General features: G+C 41.0%; 1 protein-coding gene across 4 annotated transcripts; it reads left to right on the top strand.

Moving 5' to 3' along the window:
- LOC142934613 (kinesin-associated protein 3-like) lies at window positions 1–21,817 on the top strand. 4 transcript variants are annotated; one of them, XM_076079010.1, is made up of 20 exons: window positions 2–169; window positions 1,433–1,564; window positions 2,069–2,226; window positions 3,160–3,221; window positions 3,906–4,047; window positions 6,152–6,251; window positions 6,347–6,368; window positions 6,800–6,893; window positions 7,561–7,739; window positions 9,315–9,477; window positions 9,637–9,737; window positions 10,648–10,756; window positions 11,240–11,352; window positions 11,526–11,691; window positions 12,776–12,901; window positions 14,423–14,521; window positions 14,672–14,757; window positions 16,668–16,821; window positions 17,496–17,580; window positions 19,496–21,817. In XM_076079010.1, exons 1-20 carry the CDS (start codon window positions 141–143, stop codon window positions 19,596–19,598), a joined length of 2,223 nt encoding a protein of 740 aa, XP_075935125.1. In that variant the 5' UTR covers window positions 2–140; the 3' UTR covers window positions 19,599–21,817. The 4 variants fall into 4 exon arrangements, with proteins under 4 accessions (XP_075935126.1, XP_075935125.1, XP_075935124.1 ...); XM_076079009.1 differs by having other exon boundaries at window positions 6,347–6,471; window positions 6,795–6,893; XM_076079011.1 differs by lacking the exon at window positions 1,433–1,564 and having other exon boundaries at window positions 1–169; window positions 6,347–6,471; window positions 6,795–6,893.
- Window positions 21,818–24,518: the final 2,701 nt, after the last annotated feature.

The raw sequence follows: 24,518 nt of genomic DNA, 5'->3' as shown, positions 1-24,518 counted from the left end.
CCCCATGTTTGTAGTCCACTCCTGCTGTTTTGACAGTGGTGCTAGCGATTAGCACGCGGATTTCTATGATCGTGATTTGAAGGGTCCGTTAAATGTAACATTAAATTCATTCAAAATCTGAAAGATTACATTTGGAGAAGATGCAGGATGACGCGCGCTACCTCAAACGGTGAGAGCAAACAAAGCTAACATGATTGTTATTTCAAGATGTTTTTGGTAAACGGTATATGTTGTTGTCGTTAACGATGACTAGCCTTACTACAATACCGCTCGTATGTTAATATAATTAAGATATGGCAGCACAGTGTCTCAGCTCTAATTCTAGACGTTTAATAAGCACCCAGGTTAGATGAGACTAAGGAGTGTTTGGTAAGTATTTAGCCTTGATGGCTGCGGTTCTATGGCATGGAGAGAAGCCTCACCAATTGTCAAACTTTGGGCAGTTTCATATTTACTTGCTCGCTGGGTAAAGCTAGTATCAAGTGTACGATGTCTTAAGGACATTTGTAAAGCACTATGACACATCAATGAATTCGGCATGTTATGTAATCCACAGATAAATACTTACGTGAAAGAATCTTGCATGTCTCTCCCAAACCAACCCTTGGAGGATAGCGGTAGCTCATAGCTAGCGTAGTGTATCTGTGTGTATCAGTACAAGGAACTACGAGGGGAATTTCAACAATACCGAATCGACCACAAGACTTCAAAAATCATAAGGAACGTATTTCATTTGCCTACTGACCTATATTTTCGTCGGTAACTACAACGCCATTAAAGCGACAGATTGTGAAACGGGGTTTGGCATTACATCCCCTCAATGAAGGGGGCTGGGATACCTGGGTGACAGCTAACACAGCTAGCAAGCTAACGTGAAACGGTGACCGATCAAATGCCTTGCTAATTAGCTGTCTAATGTTGAATTGGGTCAATGTCTAAGAGTTAACACGTGTGTGCTGAGCTAATCTTTCTTATTATCTAGCCCTTTATGGAAACATGTTAATAAGCAGCCAGTAAGGTATGTCTCTGCATGTCGCTGTCTGGGCGTGTCTTCCCATCGGTATTGTTTGGGTGGATGGTTAAAACTTAATGACGTTATCTCCATTTAACTTGTGTATTTTTCTTATTATTATTTGCTTTATGAGCCTTTAAAAGTCAGTCATCAACATTCAGTGAAAGATGTATGATATAAACCTCCGTTCTGGGGCAACGTTACGTTCCAAATGTGGAAAAAGGAGACACATTTGTTGGCTGAGGTCACGCTGAATGACCCCACTGATTTATTGTAGAATTCACTGATTTGAGACTTAAGTCCAATGCGAGGGTTATGAAATATGTATTTAAAATTAGTTAACTGGAGTCTTAGACAGTTACGGGAAAACATCAGTTTGAGGTCTTGTTTACTTATCTGTCTGTACATTATCACCCAAAGCAAAGTGACTGCGGGCAGTCTGGATGTCCATCCCACAGAGAAGGCCCTTGTGGTCCACTATGAAGTGGAGGCGTCCATACTGGGAGAGGGTGGAGGTCATATGCTGGGCGAACGAAAGGAGGGACAAAAAATGTGAGTGTACTTTACGAGAATTTTAAGAACTCCAATGATTTGTTTTTTTTTCTCCATCACTTCTTCTTTCTTTAATTTAATTCTGATGGAATGATACAAGTTTGTCATTGAACTTTTTTAATGATTACCATTTATTTTCTATTTGTATTATCTTCCTTCTTTCGCCATCCACTCCAGATTCCATCGTTCTCTACCTCTTTTAATTCATATTTATTTTTTCTCATTGGAACTGACTTAGGGAAGGTTTTATACAGGCAGGTTCTTGAAATCACCATTGGGTTACTCTTACCTCTCTAGGACTAGCTTGCCATATAATTGTCATTTGCTTGGTATGCTTAAATGGTATGAACAAATTTTTCTTTGCAATGAAGGTTACTAAGTTTTGAATTTCACATCTTTCCTGCATTCTTCTGTTGAAAGCTTTAAGATAAATACATAAATGAAGTTCGACCAGTGTCAGATCAACCTTTTATTGATCTGTCACCATGCTCTTTTTCCCTTCAGTATCCGAGTGAAAAGTCTTTCTCCGAGCACAGATGTGGGAGCCTTGGCCAAGAAAGTGGTGGAGGAGTGTAAACTCATCCCTCCTTCCCGTTTGCCCCAGGTGGAGCAGCTCCTCTACTACTTGCAGAACAGGAAGTCGTCACCCGTCGAGGGCAAAAGTCAGTCATGTCACCATTTTTACCCCCTTGCTGTAGAGTCTAAAGCGCCTGTGGAACGAGGCTGTGTGCGTAATCGATCATGTATGATTAATGTAAATGCGCTCTCTCTTTCTCTCAAAGACAGTAGCTTACATGTAACTATCACAACAATAAATATGAATTTCCCCTTCCCTCTCACAGACCAACAGCTAACCAGCTAGCTAGCCCTACCACATCTACCGGCATCAAAACTGAAAGGAAGTTGTAAAGTAGTAAAGCCCGCCTCTTGCTCGATTTGATTTGCTGCCTGGGCCACGTGTAACATTGATGAGCGGTGCGACTCCGTGCCTTGCACTGAAAAGTTAAGATTATAAGATATGAACTTTTACCAGCGTCTAAAAAACGCTCTAAAAGTGCAAAATGTTGTGAAAGAGAGGAGCACAGGTCAGGCTCGCCATACCGCAGAAAAAATGTTTTGCTGACAACGTGCCTCCGGCAACGCACTTCTGGCAACCTTTCACACGTAAAGCTTTACTTGGAGGCTGAAGAAACGTTGTTCAATTGATTGAATTCTTTTATACGTAACTTGAATTACAATCAGCTGATTCCTCATCGAATGCTACTCTTTCTATGGCCGACAAATCACATCACAGTGTGGGTGTAAACATTGCTCAACGCCAACTTTTCCAATGTAAAGTAGATCATTTCATTAGTCTGTAAACATTCCAAAACCACTAAACCTGTAAGGACTGAGGAATGGCAGATTTGAGGAGTGTTACATCAGTGTTTACCAGTACATTAATCAGCCATGTAGATCTTGTTACGTGTACATAGTTGAATACATGATGAGAAGATTGTACAGTGTTTATTGATGCAGTGAGGACATTTTCCCACTGGTTAATATATTCTGTAATGTTTCTATAATGTTGTCTGTCTGTGTTTTTGTCTCACCAGCGGAGAAGAAAGAGAAAAGAACAGTGAAACCCAGAGAGCTGACACCGTTTGAAGGAATGGAGGTAACAAAGGAAAGCACTGACTGACTCTGCCTGTTTGTTCATGTGTCTTGTTGCTTCACAGCCGTTTCAGTTTGATCTCAGTTCTCAGACAGCACTTTGTAAATTTAATTCTGTATTTTTCATGATCGTTGTTCTTCTCTCTAATCTGATTTGAGGCCTCTGTGTCTTACAATAATCTATGACTCAACATTTATTTATTTAATTCTATTGAATCTAACTTACAACATGGCTGAAAGAAAAAACCTCAATCAAATCTCATGTTTATTGTTCACTGGAAAAGAGTGCTGCAGGAATGAGTCCTAAAACCCAGAAATGACTCGGCATTGTTGCCTTTCCGGTTCCCTCTATAGAAGTCAATGGGTGGTCAGACGCCTGATCTGTGCTTAAGACGAGACTTTATTGTTTTGTTCTGTTTTGTTCTTACTTCAGGCTTCAAAAGTCATTATTTGTGAAGATTATCTTGCTGAACAAAACATGGAAGTATCATAAATGTTTGTTTGCCACAGAGCTTATTTTTTGCACAAATCCAAAATCCATTGGAAAAATCCCGTTGTCTTTTTGTGGAGGGAACCAGTGTGACGCTAACTTCCAGGGTTTACCTACAAAAATACGTCACTCCTCCAGCACTCTATTGCGCCACGCCTTGTTATAAGACAATGACAGTATTTGTGATTGTCTGTGTAGTTAGATGAGGAAGCCAGTATCACCAGAGTGGATGAGTACATTGAACTGCTGTATGAAGGCATCCCAGAGAAGATCAGAGGCTCCGCTCTCATTCTGCAGCTCGCCCGCAACCCTGACAACCTGGAGGAGCTGCTACACAACGGTATTCCATCAGTCCACTGGCTTAGTTTGGTGGCATGTTTAGCGAAGTAGCTCTAACCTATGTTTACATCAGTGGCGGGCCGTGCATTTTATACCTGGGCCTTCTGTGCTGTCCTACTGAGCTACGGTTATTTGTTGGTGTAATAATACACGTATTCGTATTAAACGACATTTTCCATGGACTGCGCTCACGTCACAGACAACGGGATCTGTGACCTTTTGAACCCGGAACAATAACAAAAAACCGAAATAAGCCCGTGATGACGGGATGCTTCGTCATTAACGGACAAGTCAGAATCAATGTAACTAACACAATAGGCTCGTTCGAGTTGAACTGCGCCTCGCCGGAAAGCAGATGAGAGCAGGCGGACGTAGAAAGGGGCGTTGACAAAAAACTGCGTTCAAGTCGGACCGTTTTCACCCGCCTGCTTCTTCTTCTTCTTTTGCTTTTTATGGCGGTTGGCAAACAGCTTTCGGGTGCATTACCGCCTCCCACTAATCTGGAGTGTGGACTAAGGACTCTAATACGACAACCAAACGAAAATAAATACATATATACACACACATACATATACATATGTGTGTCAATAAATAAAGATATGTATAAATATATATATATATATATATATATATATATATATATATATATACACATATAGAAAAAATAAAATAGAAAAAATAAATAAGAATTCATTTCTTTCTCAAATTCTATTCATTAGTGTTGTTGACTCTAAATATTCAAGAAAACGTTTCCAACATTTGTCACTAAAGCTTTTCTTTAGTACATCAATGATATTTTCCTCTCCAATCTCTCTTAGACCTTTTTTCAAAACTTCTCTCGCTGACTCGTACCTCTGACAGGACAATAAAACATGGTCCACGGTTTCTTCTTCTCCACAAAATGTACACTTTCCATTATTATGCTTTATAATAACATAGAGGGAACTGTTCAGACCAGTATGGCCATTCCTTAGTCTTGTCATAAGCATCTCCTCTTTTCTAGTTCGTCCACTAGATCCTGCCCTCCCAACCAATGGTTTATTTTTAAACAGATATCTTCCTTTACTCCCTTTATTACATTCGTTCTGACATATCTTTTTGATTTGTCCCTTAATCACCACTTTAGCTTCTGACTTACTTATATTTACATTAACATTATTTTTCCCACTCTTCAAAGCCCTTTTTGCTGCTTTATCCGCCTTCTCATTGCCATCGACTCCAACATGGACCCACACAAAATTAACCGCTATCCGCATTTGATGGATTCTTAAAAATGATTGTAGAATTTTAGTTACTTTTCTCATTGCTCTTCCACACTGACTTGGTTTAAGTCAGTGCATCTCCTGACAGAACACCTCCACGGTTGAATTTCAGCCTGCATGCTCATTTCTTTCAGCCCAGAAGCTGAGCAGCTAATAGTGGTAGCGAGTGCGATACGTTAGTATCGCTCTCGCTTCAGTTGGCCAAGATTTCTAAAAATTCTTTCTTTGTATTGGTCTTAAGTAATATTCAAATTTTCTGAGATACTGAATTTGGGATTTTCCTTAGTTGTCAGTTATAATCATCAAAATTATAAGAAATAAACATTTGAAATATATCAGTCTGTGTGTAATGAATGAATATAATAGACAAGTTTCACTTTTTGAATGGAATTAGTGAAATAAATCAACTTTTTGATGATATTCTAATTATATGACCAGCACCTGTATATACAACTGCTTTCATTTTAGGGATAGTAATGATGCAACACATTTCTTCCATCATTAATCACTTATTTTGTACTTTGATGTGTTTACTAAGGAGCTGGCTGTAATGCACATCAATATGGCCATAAATAATAAAAACATCAGCAAAAAGGTCAACAAAAAAATCTTAAGAGTAAAAACTTCTGGTGAAGTAAACAATCTACTGTTATAAGTTTCTGTAACAGGCAACAACCGTGTGTGTGTGTGTGTGTGTGTGTGTGTGTGTGTGTGTGTGTGTGTGTGTGTGTGTGTGTGTGTGTGTGTGTGTGTGTGTGTGTGTGTGTGTGTGTGTGTGTGTGTGTGTGTGTGTGTGTGTGTGTGTGTGTGTGTGTGTGTGTGTGTGTGTGTGTGTGTGTGTAGAGGCGGCTCTGGGTGCTCTGGCCAGAGTATTGAGGGAGGACTGGAAACAGAGTGTAGAGCTGGCTACCATCATCATTTACATCTTCTTCTGCTTCTCCAGGTAATACACACACACAATGGCACACATTCCTCTGGTGTGTCGTACTGTTCTACTTCATCCGTTCACACAGTGCGCCTCTTCTCCCCTTCCTGCAGCTTCTCGCAGTTTCACGGCGTGGTGAGTCATTATAAAATCGGTGCGTTGTGCATGAGTGTTGTGGAACACGAGCTGAAGAGACATGACGTGTGGCGCGAGGAGCTGCGCAAGAAAAACAAGGCTTATATCCTTCATCTGCTGTCGCCTGTTTTTTAAATTTATTTGTATTTATTTATTTGCACATATACACGTTTATAAGAAAGTAAGTATTTTAGAAAAAGTTTAGACATGCTGCAGGAAAGGTTAGATGCCAAAAATGGCTCATGAAGATACCTCTCCTATTAGATAGCAATAGTCATCAACTAATCAAAGTCCTGTTTTTGAATAACGATCATGTAGAGTGTATTGTAGTGATGGAAGCGGGTTGTTCCAAAGAGGTGTGTGTGTGTGTGTGTGTGTGTTCGTGTTCGTGTTCTCCTTCTCCTTCCTTAACACTGGTTTGTGTACGCGAGTCAGCACCAGAGAACGGCTCTCTGAGAAGAGACCAGGACAAAGCTGTGAGGAAATACCATGGCCTTCTGTCCAAACAGGAGCAGCTGCTCAGAGGTGGGCTGGCCCTTTAACACTCAAACATTGTGCTGGTGCAAGAGCTGGTGTTTTTCTTTGCTGCGCCGTGAATGCAGTGTTGGTGCAAAATTGTGAAATCCAAATAAAAGCTTGGTTGGCTGTTTATTTTTCCGTTAAAAATTCCATAATAACCATTCAGCACATTGTAATTCAAGTGGTACACCGGGGTCGGCAGTTAACAAAAAAGACAAAATACAGCCATTATCCTGCAGCTCCGAGCACACGTCTTTGTACGCGCTTCAAACAGTAACCCATAGTCACTAATGGCAAACATCCTCCCGATCATGATCGTGATCCCGCTGCTGTTCTATGAGAATCACAATGATATTCTCTTTGCAAACGTGTGGGCCTTTAAAGCCCTTTGAGACGACATGCTGTGATTCAAGACTCCAGCTACAAGATCAGAGAAGCATTTCAGAGACGGAGAGAAAGTGTTGCTAATAGTTTAGCCTCTAATCCTTTGGCTACGGTTAGCAAAAGGCTAAACTATTGGCAACATTTTCTCTCCATCTCTGGAAGACTTCACTGATTTTCCGACTCTTTTTGATAAGTTCCTTGTTTGGGTTGCTCTGCAGTGGGCGGTTGTTGCCATTGCTGGAATAGCAACTCTCTCCCTTTTCCTTCTTTCCCTCTGACTGTCTCTCAGTGTCTCTTTACCTCCTGCTGAACCTTGCTGAGGACACGAGGACGGAGTTAAAGATGAGGAATAAAAACATCGTTGTTCTGCTCGTCAAAGTCCTTGAGCGGGATGACGAGGAGCTGCTGGTCCTGGTGGTTTCCTTCCTCAAAAAACTGTCCATCTTCCTGGAGAACAAGAATGACATGGTGAGCGTAGATGTTCTTTAGAATTCGTCCTGTCAGCCCAGATCAATGCAGCGATGAGAGACAGAGAGAAAACCTGGATATCGTTTTACGTATTCATTTACACTGAGACCCAGCGCTGTTGAGTCATTGCCAGAGTGTCACTACAAGAGTCTACAAATGAGGTGATTGACTTGTTAAACCATGAACCAAGTAACAAAGTGCATTTCGTCCTCATATCAACCTCAAAATGACAGATCCAATACAAAAATAAATCACCAACAGGGGGAGCAGTATTATGGACTGAATATTGCTTTTGTAAAGCAGTAACCAAAGGTGGGGGGGCAATAGAAAGTGCTTTGAATTAGTAAATGGCAGATAGACTTTGCTGGTATACTACAGATTCTAGGTGTAGCAGCAGGGGAGGAGAGCTCCAGGGCACAGAGCTTCAGCACCCTTACTGGCATGCCTCCTCTTTCTCGGTTTGATTGTCAGTGGACACTGTACCAAATCAATGCGGCCTTTTCACCCACATCAACGTCATGAACACGATTACCATCCATTTGACCCTTTGTTTTCAACCATACAAAGGGGTTTTCATACGGCGTAAATAAAGCATTTAACTTTTACATTCTTTGTGTAAACCTTTTTAGGTAAATCTAATTTGAAGTCTCTTATTTATTAATCTTGTGAAGGGTTCATTGCATGGATGGAATATGGTCCCATAAAAGTATAAAATGCAAGTCTCCTTCAAAAAAGAATTCCAAGGCCCATTCTAGGGTTTGTGCAAAATTGAAATGCCTCTATTCTACATGGCAAACATGTATTAAAAATGTTTTCGATATTATAGATTTTCTCCAAATGATATAAACACGGAACACCTGAAGGCTCCAAAGAGCACCTGTGTGTGGGATCACCACAGAGATCCATCTCCTAACTGGTCTCTTACTTTGAACTAAAGCACCCAATGCATTGAGATGTCTCTGTTAGTGCTTTTGTGTGCACACATTGTTGATGTCCACGTGCTTGTTAAGGGAGCAGCGGTTCCACCTCTTCGGGTCTCTCTGTTTGCAGCACGATCCGTGATTGTGATGCTCGGCGAACAGCAGATCTTGATCGTCACTGTTTAGTTGCGATACATAATTCCTTCAGAAGAGGCTTTTGGACCGAATGTTAACACACTGTTTGTTTTGGTCAGTAATGTACGTGTGGCTCCGCTATAGATTCCATTAAAGGCTCTTTGGATCCTCTCCCAACACCTGGTTTCCAGCAGTTCAGATCTTGGTCTTGCAGAAGTGACCGGGTCAGTTATTGTTGGGAGGGTGGGTCTTGGGTAACACCCAGTGAGGTCTTTACTCTTTGAAATGTTTGCCTGGTGTCCATGTTGCTGAATTCCTGTTCAAGTTTGTATCCGAGTTTGGCTTCAAGGATACGACGAGGGAAGCAGTGTTTTTGCGTTTAAAGTTCCCTCAAGCTGTAATTGTTTAATCCAGGATTTAATTTGGGATTTTTTCTTAATGTCGAAACTAAATGTGTGGTAGTGAAGTAGTCTGTGATCACAGAGCCCCATCAAATAGTGTCTGTGTTGATGATTTTCAGGCTGAGGTGGATACTGTGGAGCGATTGGCTCGTCTGGTCCCCTGTGACCATGAAGACCTGTTGAACCTGACTCTGCGTCTGCTGCTCAACCTCTCCTTTGACTCTGGACTCCGAGCCAAGATGGTGGAAGTTGGACTGTTACCTAAATTAACGGCTTTGTTGGGTAACACTAACGTATACTTTATATACTGTCTATATTGCATGTACAGTACAATATACTGTATTCACAGTACAGTAGCCATGTGAAGAAGTTTTTGCATAATATCTTAAGATGGTAGTGTTACTTATTTTCCCATTTTAAGATTTGTTTGTCGTCATGCAGGTGATGAGAACAACCGTCAGGTTGCCATGCGTATCCTGTATCACATCAGCATCGACGACCGCTTTAAGGGCATGTTTGTTTACACTGACTGCATACCTCAGGTACGATGTCATCATGTGAAAATCACTTTAAATCAAACTTCAAGGAGTAATATGTTACACTGACTAGCGTTTAAGATGGTAAATGGACTGTACTTGTATATTTCTTTTCTAGTCTTCCGACCACTCAAAGCACTTTCACACTACATGTCATCGTTCCCCCATTCACACCCTGATGACAGGAGCTACCATGTAAGGTGCCACCTGCACATCAGAACTAACTAACATTCATACACCGCAGGAACAGCCTGCGGGAGCAATTTTGGAGTTAAGTTTCTTGCTCAAGGAAGGTCGACCTGCGACTAGCGGAGCCGGGGATCGAACCGCCAATCCTCTGATTGAAGGACGACCCTGCTCTCCACTTAGCCACAGGGGGTACTGCAGGCACATTTTAAAGTGTTGGAGAGAGTTGGCCCCCCCCCCCCCCCCCCCCCCCCAGCGCAAGATGGACGAACCGAATTTGAACACATCATTGATTCAGTCACAAAAATGTAATAAACTTCTAAAACAGGTATATGGTTTAGATAAACAGGGCATGAGTTACGTTTCTCAAGTACTCGATGTGGATGTCAGTATGTGTTCAACGTAACGTTACAGAGTTATCGCTGTTGCTTCCATGGCAACAGCACGCTGTGTTTGCTTGCCAATTTGTTTCATATCTGGCAACCCGAGGTGCCGAGATGGGCAGTGGGTGGGGTCACACAGGGCAAAACAAAAACAGAAGTTCGGCACCGGAATGGAAATTTGTTGTTGTAGAAGCCAGGATTTCAACTTAATCTCTGAGGACATATCATGGTGATTTAATATAGTAAATATTTGACATGTTGTTAAATGAATATGAACTGTTAACCTCAACATTTACATTGACTTTGATAGTTCTAGAGTTACAGGTGAAACTGGTGTGTGTGTCTAGCTAATGCAGATGCTGTATGAGCACGGTGAGGAGGAAACCGAAGCTGAGCTCATCTCCATCTGCATCAACCTGGCTGCAAACAAAAGGAACGCACAGCTCATGTGTGAAGGTATATCTATCCGAGCTGCATGTACTGCAGGTTTTTTCCCCACTTAAGCTTTTGTTTTGGTGGGGGATTCTTTCCTTTTCCGAGGCAAATTTGTGATTTTTGGGCTGTATAAGTTAGTTGACTTGAATTTAATTTTAAGGCCAGATAATGGCTCACTATCTCTGCAAAATCCTCCAAATTCCATAAACTTTCTCCACGGGTAGAGCTTGTATTTCATGTTATTTGTAGAAGCAGATTGCATAGGATTGTTTCTGACTCAAGTGATCTAAACATTTACAATAACTCCATGGTGTCGTTAAGTCCAAAAGTCAAGAGAGATAGAAGTAGTCATTTCCTCATTGTTTTTATCTAAATATTCTGCTTCAATCCATATTTGTTGGTGGGTGGGTGGGTACACAACCCAGTTTGATTGTTTGTGATTTTTGGACAAACAATTCTTTTGTTTCACTGAACAAGAGTCTCTGTTTGTGTCTCCGTCTGTAGGAAATGGGTTGAAGATGCTGATGAAGAGAGCTCTGAAGCTGAAAGACTGCCTCCTGATGAAGATGATCAGAAACATCTCTCAACATGACGGACAGACCAAACCAGTGTTCATAGTGAGTTAGACATGCACAAGAAAAAGATCCCAAAAGGTTTATGAATAACTGAAGTTTTGAACAAGTATTGTTGGTATTGGTATAAGTATCAGTATAACTGTTAGTGGTAGTAGTGCAAGCAGGAGGAGCAGTCTTTTATTTTAGGAATAATGTCTCCTGTCTGCGTCTGTTAGGACTATGTTGGTGACCTGGCAGCAGAGATCCGGGCAGAGGAAGAGGAGGAGTGGCTTCTGGAGTGTCTCGGGACGCTGGCCAACCTCACCATCCCTGACCTGGACTGGGAGTTGGTGCTGAAGGAGTACAACCTGGTACCCTACCTCAAAGACAGACTTAAACCAGGTGCGGCTTAGATTTAGAGAATACGCATGAGGCTGAGATATCAACTTCAGATTTAACTTAACCCTTAACTATAATGTGCACCAGTTTTAGGGCCCAACTGATGGAGCCACACTTTTAGTAAAGTTATTTTTGCATTGGCATATACATGTATGCAGCATATACTGTATGCAAAAAAACCCTCTATCTTTCATTGGCTGCAGTGTATGTATATTATTGCAATTTTAATTTATAGTTTAATAAATGAAATAAATCATTTTATTTACAGTGAAACTTCAGAATTTACTGATATCATATATTCCCTGTTATTAGGGAATATATACCGGACATCTTTTTTTTACATTCAGAGCTCCTATTGAGGTCTTGAATGAAGCTTTGAATGTCTGACGTTATCAATAAAAGTACTCTTATTGGAATAAAGTGTTTCATCGGATTAAATGACGTAGGTTTTTTATTAACTCAACTTTCTATAATGAATATAATTAATGCATGTTGTTTTTGAAAGGCTAAACCAATATGGTTTGAAGCGGTATATTTAGATAGTTAGATAAAAACATATTGTGAATTTTGGAAATGACTACAATGCAGCCACCACTGGAATCTAATTCTACAAATAGTATAGTAATACTAATAATATAAGTGTAGCCTGATCTTTATCTGCAACTGTGCAGAAATGAATAAATGAATAAATATGCAAAAACAAATCTGTGCATCATTTGAATATTGATTTAGAATTCAAAACGCTATGAATGAAGCTTCAAATCTTTTCTGTGTAGCCCTAATTGTTCCTGTCATCTAAAGTTTAGTATTCGAGTGTAAAATATCCTACCTCAGACATATTTTTCTCACAACTCTAAAGATACATCATCTGACATAATATCATTGGGTTTTTATTGGTCCAAATGTCCCGAACACAGCAAAATAAGAAGGAAAGAGAAAACCCAGGCAGAGTGCAGGGTCTCTTTAAATAGAGACACCACACAGAGGAATTATTGTTGTATCAGTCTATACAATGTCTTTTAGGAAATTGTTGCATATTATACCCTTTTTAATAAAGTTACATCTTCTAGAATCGTTTGTGTTCCAGGCTCAGCAGAGGATGACCTCATCCTGGAGGTGGTGATTATGATCGGAACAGTTTCCATGGACGACGCCTGTGCTGCCATGTTGGCGAAATCTGGCATTATTCCTGCCCTTATCGAGCTGCTGAATGGTAACACACACACACAAACGTTTACGCACCCTTTTGAGATTTAGAATTTTCCGATGCTCTCTGATGTTAAAGTCTTCAAGATTCAATAATTGATCGCCAAATCAGCCGCAGTAACAACAAAACATATAATCTGACAGCACACAAGGAAAGGAAAGCTGCCAAAATAACAGGAGAGTAACTAGACTATAGTGCAAACAGATGGCTCAAGTTAAAGTGCATGTGCTTGTTAATACGACCGCTGAAGCATTTGGTTTGCAGGATGAGTGCTGCTGTAGAAACGACGTGTTCTAGTCTTACATCAAAACCTGTTACCACTCTGACGGCCCGCCCGCCGTCTGAACTTCTACTAGGTACTATGACTTCATGCTATGGTACCATTGTGTTTTCCAGCTAATAAGTCCTAGCCATAGTTAACTGCAGGCATCTGTTGGCCGAAAAAAAATCCAGGTGGAAATAAAAACCTTCTGTTTCAGTGTGTTGTAAACTCTATAGCTCAACTGTTTGTGAAGAAACTTCAGAGTGTTACCTTTCAATAGAGACTAAAACCATACATGTACTCCCAATGGTTCAATAAGAGCTGTCGGTTTACCTTGGGTACGCCTTGGATAGGCGTTTGAGGCAAATTTTACAGGAGTGATAAGAGGTTTTAAACTGTCTTTAAATCAGAGGTAGCCAACACGGTGCCTGCAGGGACCACGTGAGTCGCCCGCAAGGCATGTTCTAAAAATAGCACTAGTATGAAGGCAAATAACTGTCAAAATCCGAGAGTGCAAATAAGATCCACGCACGCGCGTGTGTGTAGAGGTCCCGCGCGTGCAAATTAAACAGCAGCGCGCATATATTATTTTGACAAGTGCTTTCACATCACTCCGCGCAGGATATCTCTGCTCGTGCGAGCAATATTGCAGCCTGCGAGGAGAAAGCCATGCTTTTGCGTGCGAGGGGCGTGGCCTAGCGCGGGACTACATCACTGCTCTTCTGCTCGCAAAACTTAATAATAAAGTTAATAATTATTGTGAGGAATAATTAACATTGACATGTGATCAGACAGTCTCTTCACATATATTATTATTATTAAAAGGTGATCTGTGCAACTTTGTTATTCAGGAAGTTTGTATCAAACAAGTAGCCCTTCGTACTACTCGGTACCCTTGAAGTAGCTCTCAGTTTCAAAGGGGTTGGTGACCCCTAGATTAAAAGAACAGTCTTCTGGATGATGGTGAGGAAGGGTGTCTTGCCATCTCAGGGAGAAGGAGATTGTAGTTTTGTTGTTTGTTTGTTGACGACCAGTAGTAGTTCTTTAATTTAGGTACAGATGTACCTGTTTCACAGAGGTCTGATTAAAATAAATCACTTTTATTTTGTTTGAATGAAATAACCCAATGACATCAAGGTCAATTTTTTGTTTATTTACTTTTGACAGTGACGTTTTGAAGGGCACACACAGAGACAGATATCACACCTCATATAGAAAATAATGATGTCCTGCTTTCCAAATGTTCTTCTGTTTGCTGAATGCAGCCCAACAGGAGGACGATGAGTTTGTGTGCCAGATCATCTACGTCTTCTATCAGATGGTGTTTCACCAAGCTACACGAGACGTCATCATCAAAGACACCCGTATCCTTCCCACACTGCACTCTGTCTACCCCAAATTTACACACAAATGAGAATCTCGTGGCTGGCTTTACAGCTGCTGAAGTTGAAGTGAGACAAGTTTACACACTGTAAAACCACCCAAAGAATGTCTTTCTTTAATGGTCTCTGTAGAGGCTCCAGCCTACCTGATAGACCTGATGCATGACAAGAATGCTGAGATCCGAAAAGTGTGCGACAACACCCTCGATATTATTGCTGTAAGTGAACCCTTTGCTGATGCACTCGCATGGAAGCAACCTGAACTAACTAAAGGGACACATTAGGCTTGAGCGGGATCTGTTTTTTTCATACATGCAAGGTTACAAGGTTACTTTATTTGTCATTGTACAAGAGGGTCGCACAACAAAATGCAGATTGTAGTCCCAGTCTGCTACATAACAAAACACAAAAAAAATATATTATATATGGAGAGTGGAGGATGAGTTAAGGAGTCTCACAGCCAGAGGAAAGAAGCCGTTCTGAAGTCTGGTGGTTCATCAGCTGATACTTGTGTATCTCTCTCCAGACAGCAGCAGGTTAACAGGTTGTAGCTATGGTGGGTTTTGTCTTTTAATATCCTTTAGCTCTTAGCAGGCTCCTCTTCTCACCAATATCACTGATGCTTATGGGTATGATGTTTTGATCACCCGCTGTAGAGCCCTCCTGTCCTGTCTCGTGCACATCCCATGATAGTTTGTAATGTTTCCAGTCAGGATGCTTTCTGTTGCTCCTCTGTACAAGTTGACAAGAACGTGGTACAAGAAGTTTGCGTTCTTAAGTTTCCTAAAGAAACACAGCATTTATGAGTTTTCTTCACCAGATGGAGATGTGTGATGACCATGTCAGGTTGTTTGATTCTCAGGAACTTAGGCTACATCCACATTACTCCGTTTCCATTTTAAACGCATATGTTTTGCTATGTTTACACTGAGCGTCCACACTACGCCGGCGTTTTCGAGCACTGAAAATGGAGGAGTTTGAAAACGCTCTCGAGGACGGATAAGTTTGAAAGCGGATAAGTTTAGAAACGATGGCGCCCACCCCCGCCTTCGCTACTTGATTGGTTATTAGCAGTCACGACGTATCCTTCCCTGATTCGTCACACCCCTTATCACAAACAACAGCCTTGATTACCGATCGACTACCAGCTTAATTTAACATGGACAACTGATTACAGGTGATGCTTACCTTGTTGTCTTTACTAGCAGCTGTTGTTCAGTTAAAGTCTGCATTTCTGTGGAGGAAGCAGATGTTATTGGAGCGATCAGCGAGCGGCGTGACCAGCAGCGTTATCAGACCTACTGAGCGGACATCTGAAGTCACGGTTAACGGCTTTAGGGAGGGTGATGGACGCAAAACAGAGGACTTTCCTGTCCTTATTAATGCTTATTTTGTTCTGCACAACTATTGTGAAGTCCGCAGATAAAGTGTAAAGGAACAAAAGCAGTAATTGCTCTCCAGTAGGACAGAGACTTCAGACACCAGCAGAGCTACGAGTGAGAACAACAAAACCGAGGGAACGAGTGAGAGACGTGTGTTGACGTGTGTTGAGCCACACTCATGCCCAGTGCACGTGAATAGTCACGTGATATTCGTTTTCAGGCGTTTTAGTCTGGACGGAGATCATCTCGAAAACGACGCTGAAGCGCCGTGTGGACGGAGATCGTGTGAACACAGCATTATGCCGTGTTCACACCAAACGCGGCGCCGCGTTATCGCGTCATTCGCGCCGCCGGTCTCGCCAGGGACTATTTGTAGTCATTCGCGTGAATCGCGCTGGACGCGCCGGAGAGGGGGCAGGGCTTATCGCCCTGAAACCGTTCAACTGTCCGCCATTAACCATGGAAAAAATAACCTCTATTTCTGCTTAGTACCTGTTGTGGAAGTCCCAGATATCACGGGAAACTAAACGCCGTCATGTCTGGGTTCATAACATTGTCCAGAGGAGCTCCGTGGATTTTATCGAGGTGTATTCACTGTGTCTAGCAAGCCACAATCATATCTTCTAAATACCGTGGTTTACCTTGATGCCAAGCCTATAACCATCAGAGAGTCATTTCTTTATTAAGGAATGTCTATGTCAGTAGGTTGTTCTCTAATTGATTTCCTTTTTTCCTTCATCCTCCAGGAGTACGATGAGGAGTGGGGGAGGAAAATTCAGTCTGAGAAGTTCCGTTTCCATAACAACCAGTGGTTGGAGATGGTCGAGAGTCGCCAGGCTGACGAGTCTGAACCGTATCTCTACGATAATGATGACAGGACTGATCTATTCTACAGCGCAGGTACACACACAAGCAAAACACTGGTCCGTGCACGGAAAAGAGACATGCTGGTCATTTCATCTTGACCATGAAAAGCAACTTATCTCTGATCTTGATCTTGTCACGGTACCAACAGATCATTGCGCTGGTTTCAATACATGTGTTTATGAGCAAAGTGTGTTTGAAAGTTGACACCGGAAGTGAGCAGCACAAAGCGTCTGTCCACGTCTTCCACACTGACCAGCAGCAGCACAGACGGCAGCTGACCGATATCAGAAATGCCACATGAACTCACTATATTCAGTGTATACAGGAAGCGTATTTCTATTGATTCATTTATTCACCAACACTGAAGCCTTAGGTGATAGTGTGGATTGACCACTGAATAGAAGCTGCAGTGTTTTGAGGTATTTTACTGTTTACTGTGGTAACATTAAGAAAAGATGATGATGATTTTGGTTTAGTATGAGGTGTAAGCACTATATTTAACCCCAAGGTGTGTGTGTGTGTGTGTGTGTGTGTGTGTGTGTGTGTGTGTGTGTGTGTGTGTGTGTGTGTGTGTGTGTGTGTGTGTGTGTGTGTGTGTGTGTGTGTGTGTGTGTGTGTGTGTGTGTGTGTGTGTGTGTGTGTGTGTGTGTGTGTGTGTGTGTGTGTGTGTGTGTGTGTGTTTTATCCTTATGTGTTTGTGTCTTTAGATGGAATAACTCCAGCAGACGGTTCAGTCAGCCCAGATTTCTTCAATGACCTACAGGTTCAAAATGGAGACGTGCACCATACAGGGTGAGTTAACTCACTCCAGCAACATGAGCTGTCTCACTGAAGGTCTAGACCGCTTATTCAGAGCAAGAAGAAATGAGTCCTGTCTTCCCTCCTTTTACTGAGCTGATTTAATGGTCTGCCTCCTCGAGATTTACTTTGTAAATAATTCAACTGTATATTGATTGGTGCTGAAAATCAACCTCAATTCATAAATCATATTCCAGAACGAGACCAAAAGCCGTGCAGTGTTAATAGCATAGTTATGTTATACCGGCTAGGGATTTCGCCATAACCATGGTTACATAACATCACAGTTTTCTTAACCGTAAGAATTGTAGAAGCTACAATATCTATGGTGTGCTGATTCCTGTCTGTGACACGGTTTCTGTGTGCAGTGAGCTCTCCTCTCGTGCGAGTCGCACAGCACATTGGTGTGCGATGGTGGGTTTTGTGTTTCACTCAACTAAAGATTTGAAGAGAAGAGCTGTGAAAATGTCAGAGGAAACAGACATTCAACAAAGAATACTTTAGAGCAGGGGTCTTCAAGGTTTTTCAGGCCAAGGACCCCCAAACTGATAGAGAGATGGAGCAGGGACCCCCGACTATATATATCGTATAAAATTGTGTTTTATATTAAACTGGGCCTAGTGCCATGTATAAACATACCTCTTTATTGTGCATTCAATACTAAGCTATTCAAATAATACACAGGTTCATATATTCATGTTTTTATTTTAAACATGTGCAAGGTACAGTGAGTAGGGAGGCCGTGCCACTGCCTTTTATAAACATACCTTATCAGCTGATACCAATGCCAATATCAACATTGTCTGTCAATAGCATGATAATCATGCATACAAGCTATTCAGATTGACGTTTTTATTTTAAACATAAATGTGGAAATGAAAATGAGTGATGACCTATTAGTGCCACTGCCATGCATAAGTCAATTATGACGTTATCATGTATCAATAATTGAGATTTTTTTCATCAATAAAAATACATATAGATGACTTTCACAAAGTAAAATTATATAGTTGATATTATAATAATTATAGATATCTTAGTGTGACGGCCCTGCCTCTAACAGCAGTCGTGGCTGATTGACGGATGCAGAACACCTGGTCATTGAGCATAAAGCCCTGCTCCAGTGTTGCTCTGGGCGCGGGTTGTCTGGTATACGTGGAGTGATCGCTGCCGGTTATGTTTGGTTTTGCTGACAACACACACACTTTATCACACATGCATCCACGTTGACATTACTGATGTTACTGACTGACACACTTCATAAAGTTAACTATTTCTTTATTTGGTTAAAATAAACACTTTACGTAACCATCATCTGTTGTGTCTTTGCCGTATTTGTCATAGCCTAGGAGCCGGGTTGTGACACTTAGTTCAAATATTAAGATTAATAATTGTGAAAATCTTGACAATACTCAAAATATCAAAATGTTCATATCGTGACATCCCTAATCCCGACCTGTTCAGTCTCTTTTTCAAATAGTGTTGCTGTATTTACAGCTTGCTGCTCAGCAAAGACCTCTGATTTCTGTTATTTAACTGAAGAAGAAAAGCCTACAGCTTTCATATTAAAGACTGTGGATGTCAGTGGGACATCACGGTGATGCAGTATATCACCCAACCCCAAACAATCAGGTCAGCGATCTTGTTGTCGAAGATGACCTGTGACCTGTAAAGAGCAGACTACAGGCATTCATTATGTTTTACAATATCAGACTCTGCACACAAACGCACAAATACATCACTTCAAGCTAACTTCACAGAGAACATAGAGGGCAAAACAGCATCACCGATCAAATATTCTGTGTTCCTGATTTGGTCAAAACAAAAATACACAGAATTCATCAGAGTCTGTCTGTACCGAGCTCGTTTGTACCGGTACTGTGTTCATTCGACCGGCTTTGTTTTCCAGAGATGGCAGCGATGTCTTCGACCAGACCAGCTCATCACCCGGACGACCAGCTACCGCCTACGGCTTCAGACCTGATGAACAGCCCTTCTATCAGTACACATAGACACACACAGGACGTCCTGTCATCTTAGACCCATTCCCCATCCACCTCCTGCATGTCCACCGCCATTCCACATCTTCAGATCCAATTTCACTGCTAGAATTGTCACTGCTTTACGTTGCTATAGTTAGACATTGACCATAAAGGCTGAAACACTACCACTGCAGATGTTCAACTAGTTATTACATTAGTCACCTTTCATTACCCATTTCAACCATTCACCATTATGTAAAAGGAGTAGTCTTCCTTACACACTGGCTACCGTCTTCTTATAGTGACTTCCCAGTGGGTCAGCTTTTAATTTAATGTGAAGAGACTTTTCTAATATATGTTTGTAAGTTTTTGCATGTTTTTCCTATGTAATAATGAATATTGCTTCTTCAAATCCACTGAAAGAAACGATTAGTCAAATGTTACATTTTCCTGTTTGAGACCCAACAGTTTGACTCCTCTATCACTATGTCTACGTGCTAACCTACAGTATGCTGTTGAATACAAGAACAATCTGTGGGATTATTGTAACCCACCACTGTTCCGAGGGCTGACTTTCCTTTGATGAGGAAAGTATAACCACAGATTGAGCAGCAGCGTTAGGACACGGGGTCAAATTCAAGATGAAAATTCAAAAAAGCAAACTCGGTGTGAAAGTGGCTCAAAACTGTTGCCTCAAAATTGAAGCTTAGCACCAGCATATGGCTCCTCCTGGTGCCCACCGCTCAGTGTGCTGTATATTTTACTGATGTCAACCCATAACATTTCCAACAATGCAGTATGTCACTCCATAATAACATGATGTAAGTGACCTGCCACTAGCCTTAACCCAAACACCAAGCCCCCAGGAAGCCTTTGAAGATTTTCATCGTGGTCAAACCGTGGAAGTACAACTTCTGGGTCCGTCATGTGATACCTCTGGGCCCAAAAAGCCCTTCCCCATAGACTTACACTGGGAAAGAGACATTTATAAGTTTTAAACATCTTCCCAGTACAAACCCTTATGTAGCCCTTATTTAAATCATTATGTCCTACAAGTTGTAAAATGCACTAATAGTTGAAACCAGATGTATTCTTCCTCCGTTCATGTGAATGAGCCCGAGGCCGAGCAGCTGGCAGGATGAATTACATGAAACACTAGTGCGCTTGCTTTATGGGAAAATGGATGTGGAAGGTCTGGCTAATTCTATTCTCTAATTCTGTCCAGCTGCTCTTTGTGGATGGAGTCAGTTGCAGACTTACATGTTCGGTTGGATAGTGCACTGTGTCCACCTCTTAAATGTCTAATGACAAAAGTCAAAATGAATTAAAAAAAGATCGATGCAATCATCTCTAGAATTTCATTCCATGTTTTTATCCTACGCAATAGTCTGCTTCAATCCATATTTGTTGGTGTTTAGCCTTTCAAAATCCTGTTCACTGTGGTCAGAAACTGTTTACTCTCCAGAACACACCTGCTTTACCGTTGTGGTCTGGCAGCAATCTAATGGCACCATAAATGACATTTATACAACCACAATAACACAAAATCAGACATATGCTAGCATGTTGTAACCTTTTTGATATGCTACAAGAATGTGGTGAGGCATAGAGAAAGCAAGACAACGAGAGACTGAATATACAGCAAAATTCAAAGCTTTGCTTAATTGAATATGGTTGTGCTATTGTTGACACGTCTCGTCATATTGCCCAGGCCTAATGTGGATCTGTAACCAGTTGGGACAAAGCTTTTGTTTGCGAGAGCAGTGAGCTTATTCTGCACATCCTGTTCTGACATAATGAATGTCAACATTATTGGTATGATTTTTATGTGACAAGTATAATTTTAAAAAATTGTGACTCGATTCTCACCCATTTAAATCCCAGTTTGGTTAAGTGAATAAATAATGTACCCTCAAGCAGGGCTCCTACTGCTAGACAACAGAGCATGTCTGAATGTATACATGTGAATCAGAGTAGTATAGATTCTTTCTTTCTTTTTTTTTTATTAACCACATGCAGTGTTACTTATAGGCATATTTGCACATATAGTTACATTTTGATGCATGGTTATGTTTTGTTTTTTATTGTTTAAATTATTGTTAATCTGTATATTGTGTTTTTTACAATAGTTGATTTTGTTGCTACTTAAAAAGACACTGTAAACATAGTACTGGACTATACATACTCTCCATCTCTCTCACTGTCTTTCATCCTCAGGTTCTTTAATAATAAATAAATCCCACATTTCATACGACACATGACTTTTGTTCACAATGACATAATGGGCCCCATGGACTTTTCTTGGACAAGCATTGTTTTGTGTTTCGCACCAAAAGTTCTGTATGTAACTTAAAGGTGCTCAGTATGGAGTTTAGGGCGTACCTGTGGTTGATGGATCGCTCCGCACGGCTTTCAAAAGCACCAACAGTGCAAACGGCAACGGTGCTGACAACATTGAAATTCAGATTAGTAGTTATTACAGTAAAAGTACAGGTGCTGGTATACTATCATTGTATTCCAAAAGTCTTAAAGAAAGCAAGCAAAGCTTTGGAGGTTAAAGAGTCACTGCCCGCCCGGGACACTCCAAGAAGAAAAGCAAACGCACCTGCAAAAAAACAAATCAATTCATTGATCAACATCACATCTGGCAATCTATCGGTTGGGGAATTTTGACAGGGTTTTTGAACAAAGACAATCCAAGAGCAGAGGAGATATCTGAAGATATTTCACGAGCACACAGAAAGCAGCCAAAGTGTGAGGAGGGCTAAAGCTGGAGCGCAGGAAACAGGCATACACTTTGAGCGGCAATCCAAGCGCAAGCAGGGGCTTTAGGTTTGAAGGGAGAGCATTACAAAATCTGAAGTGGAATCAATGAGTCATGCTCTCAAATTGAAAGAACATGCTCTTGGATAAAGATAGGAGAATAGCTCCATAGCGCTGACAGACGCAGGTACGTTACTTTATAGCAACACACAGACCTAGGACATTTGTTTTACAGTTTACAGTTTCAATTTAACACTTTGATGTGTGTTACATGCCGTTGAATCTGTGATGTTTTCATACATGATTATCATGCTGTTTGTGACTCAGATTTGTCCTTTGAGTGTTGTTGCTTATTGTTTTCTGAATTTGTGGAGTACGTTCTCCTTTTACAGGTCATTATTTGACAAAAGGGGAAATATACGAGCAAGAACAGCATCCTAGCTCGAGCCATGCACCACAGCGCATAACAGAAGATGGAGAAACCCACAAAATGAACTTTACAGCTTCAATCGTGTGTCTGAAAACTCAGAAAGAATCACTTTGATATAAAAATATATATTGACTGAATGATTATTTTGTCTGTGATAGATTTAGATATTAAACATTATTTATGGTACAGAGAATGTTAACTCAAAGGTCCCCTTACTGGAGCTCAAAGCTTTCAAACTCAACTTGCGGTCTTCGTCTTTATGAACATTAATGCTCAGAAATGACAAACGAAATCAGTTAATACTTCTAATCTTCAAAAAAGCGTTCATACCATTTGAAAGCTATTGGATGAAAGAAAGACGCTCTTCAGATGCTCTAAGAGAAATGCAAGTGTTTTGAGTCGTTGGACCTATTTGATGCTAAATATGTCGGGCTCAAGGTGCTTCTTCTTTTTGATATCTAAATGCCTCTATTTCTGTCAGAGTTATGACCAAGACAAAATAATGGGACACTAAGTGAGGTCATAATTATGATACATTAAGTCAAAGCTATGATAAAATACAAAGTCCAAAAATGTACTCACACAAGATAATATTTACGAACTATCTCATTATTTTACACATTGTGAGTCAAATTTCAACTTTCTAAGTCAAAATGTTGATTTATTATCTCATAATTTTGACTTTGTATCTCATGCTTTTAATCAAGTATCGCTAGACGGTTTCTAATTTAAAGCTAGAGTGCAGAAATGTTGTCTCCCTCTGCTGGCAGTGAGAGTAATTTAATTACAATAATTAAAATAGTATTTGAATCTGAATTTGAATTACACAAACACTGTCAACGTGCTTATGATGCACCAATGCCTGCAGGTGAGCTTGCCACATCTCCCCCGCCTCCAGGAACGCTCTTTTGCCATTGATTGCTGTCTGTATTGGACTTTAATCCTTCCTCTGAACGCAGAGCTTCTATTATACCTGGAAAACTCGCTCCAGGCGCTACAGCTTCTGCCATACTCCTAGCTGCTGCGCTATGGTTTCTCTCCCCTTCCTGCCTGGCAACAAGGTATTACAGAGGTAATACAGAGCAAGAATAAGCAGCCACGCTGTGAAGAACTGCAACAGTGCATGACATACGGGGCGGCCGTGGCTCACTGGCTTAAGAGGGTTGTCTGGTAACCGCAGGCAGGGTCAACGGTTCGATCCTCGACTGGGACGTGTCACGTGTCGTAGTGTCCCTGAGCAAGACACTGAACCCCCGACTCCCCGGGCGCCTGTCATTGGCAGCCCACTGCTCCATATATACAGGGATGGGTCAAATGCAGAAGTCAAATTTCGTGTATATGTATATGACAATAAAAAGGGTTTCTGTTCTCTAACCCTGACTAGATTGGTTGATGGCACCTTGTCATGTTTTTTGCTGGTGGTTGATTCTTGCACTACTGTTTTTCACCTAGTTAGTTAATTTAACACTATTCTATTTCATTGTACTGTGCATTTTTGTTATTTTATCTTCTATATTCTATATTCTGATATTTAATTTGTCCTATACAAAATGTTGCACAATATATTGTATATATTGTGCATTTTTTAATACTTAATATTTTTGGTTACTCTGTTTACTTTGCTTACTTGGTATGTCTTGCTGCTGTAACATACAAATTTCCCCCTGGGGATGAATAAAGTACATATCTATCTATCTATGTAACAACGTTGTGGAGTCGATAAACCACACATTCTGAGGAACAATCGGCGTTCTTCT

The sequence above is a fragment of the Anarhichas minor genome, unplaced genomic scaffold (assembly GCF_050575085.1).
Source record: "Anarhichas minor isolate MPS153535 unplaced genomic scaffold, ASM5057508v1 ptg000006l, whole genome shotgun sequence".
NCBI lineage: Eukaryota > Metazoa > Chordata > Actinopteri > Perciformes > Anarhichadidae > Anarhichas > Anarhichas minor.
Note: the sequence above shows the minus strand (reverse complement) of the source record. Positions and strands in the feature narration are given on the sequence as shown.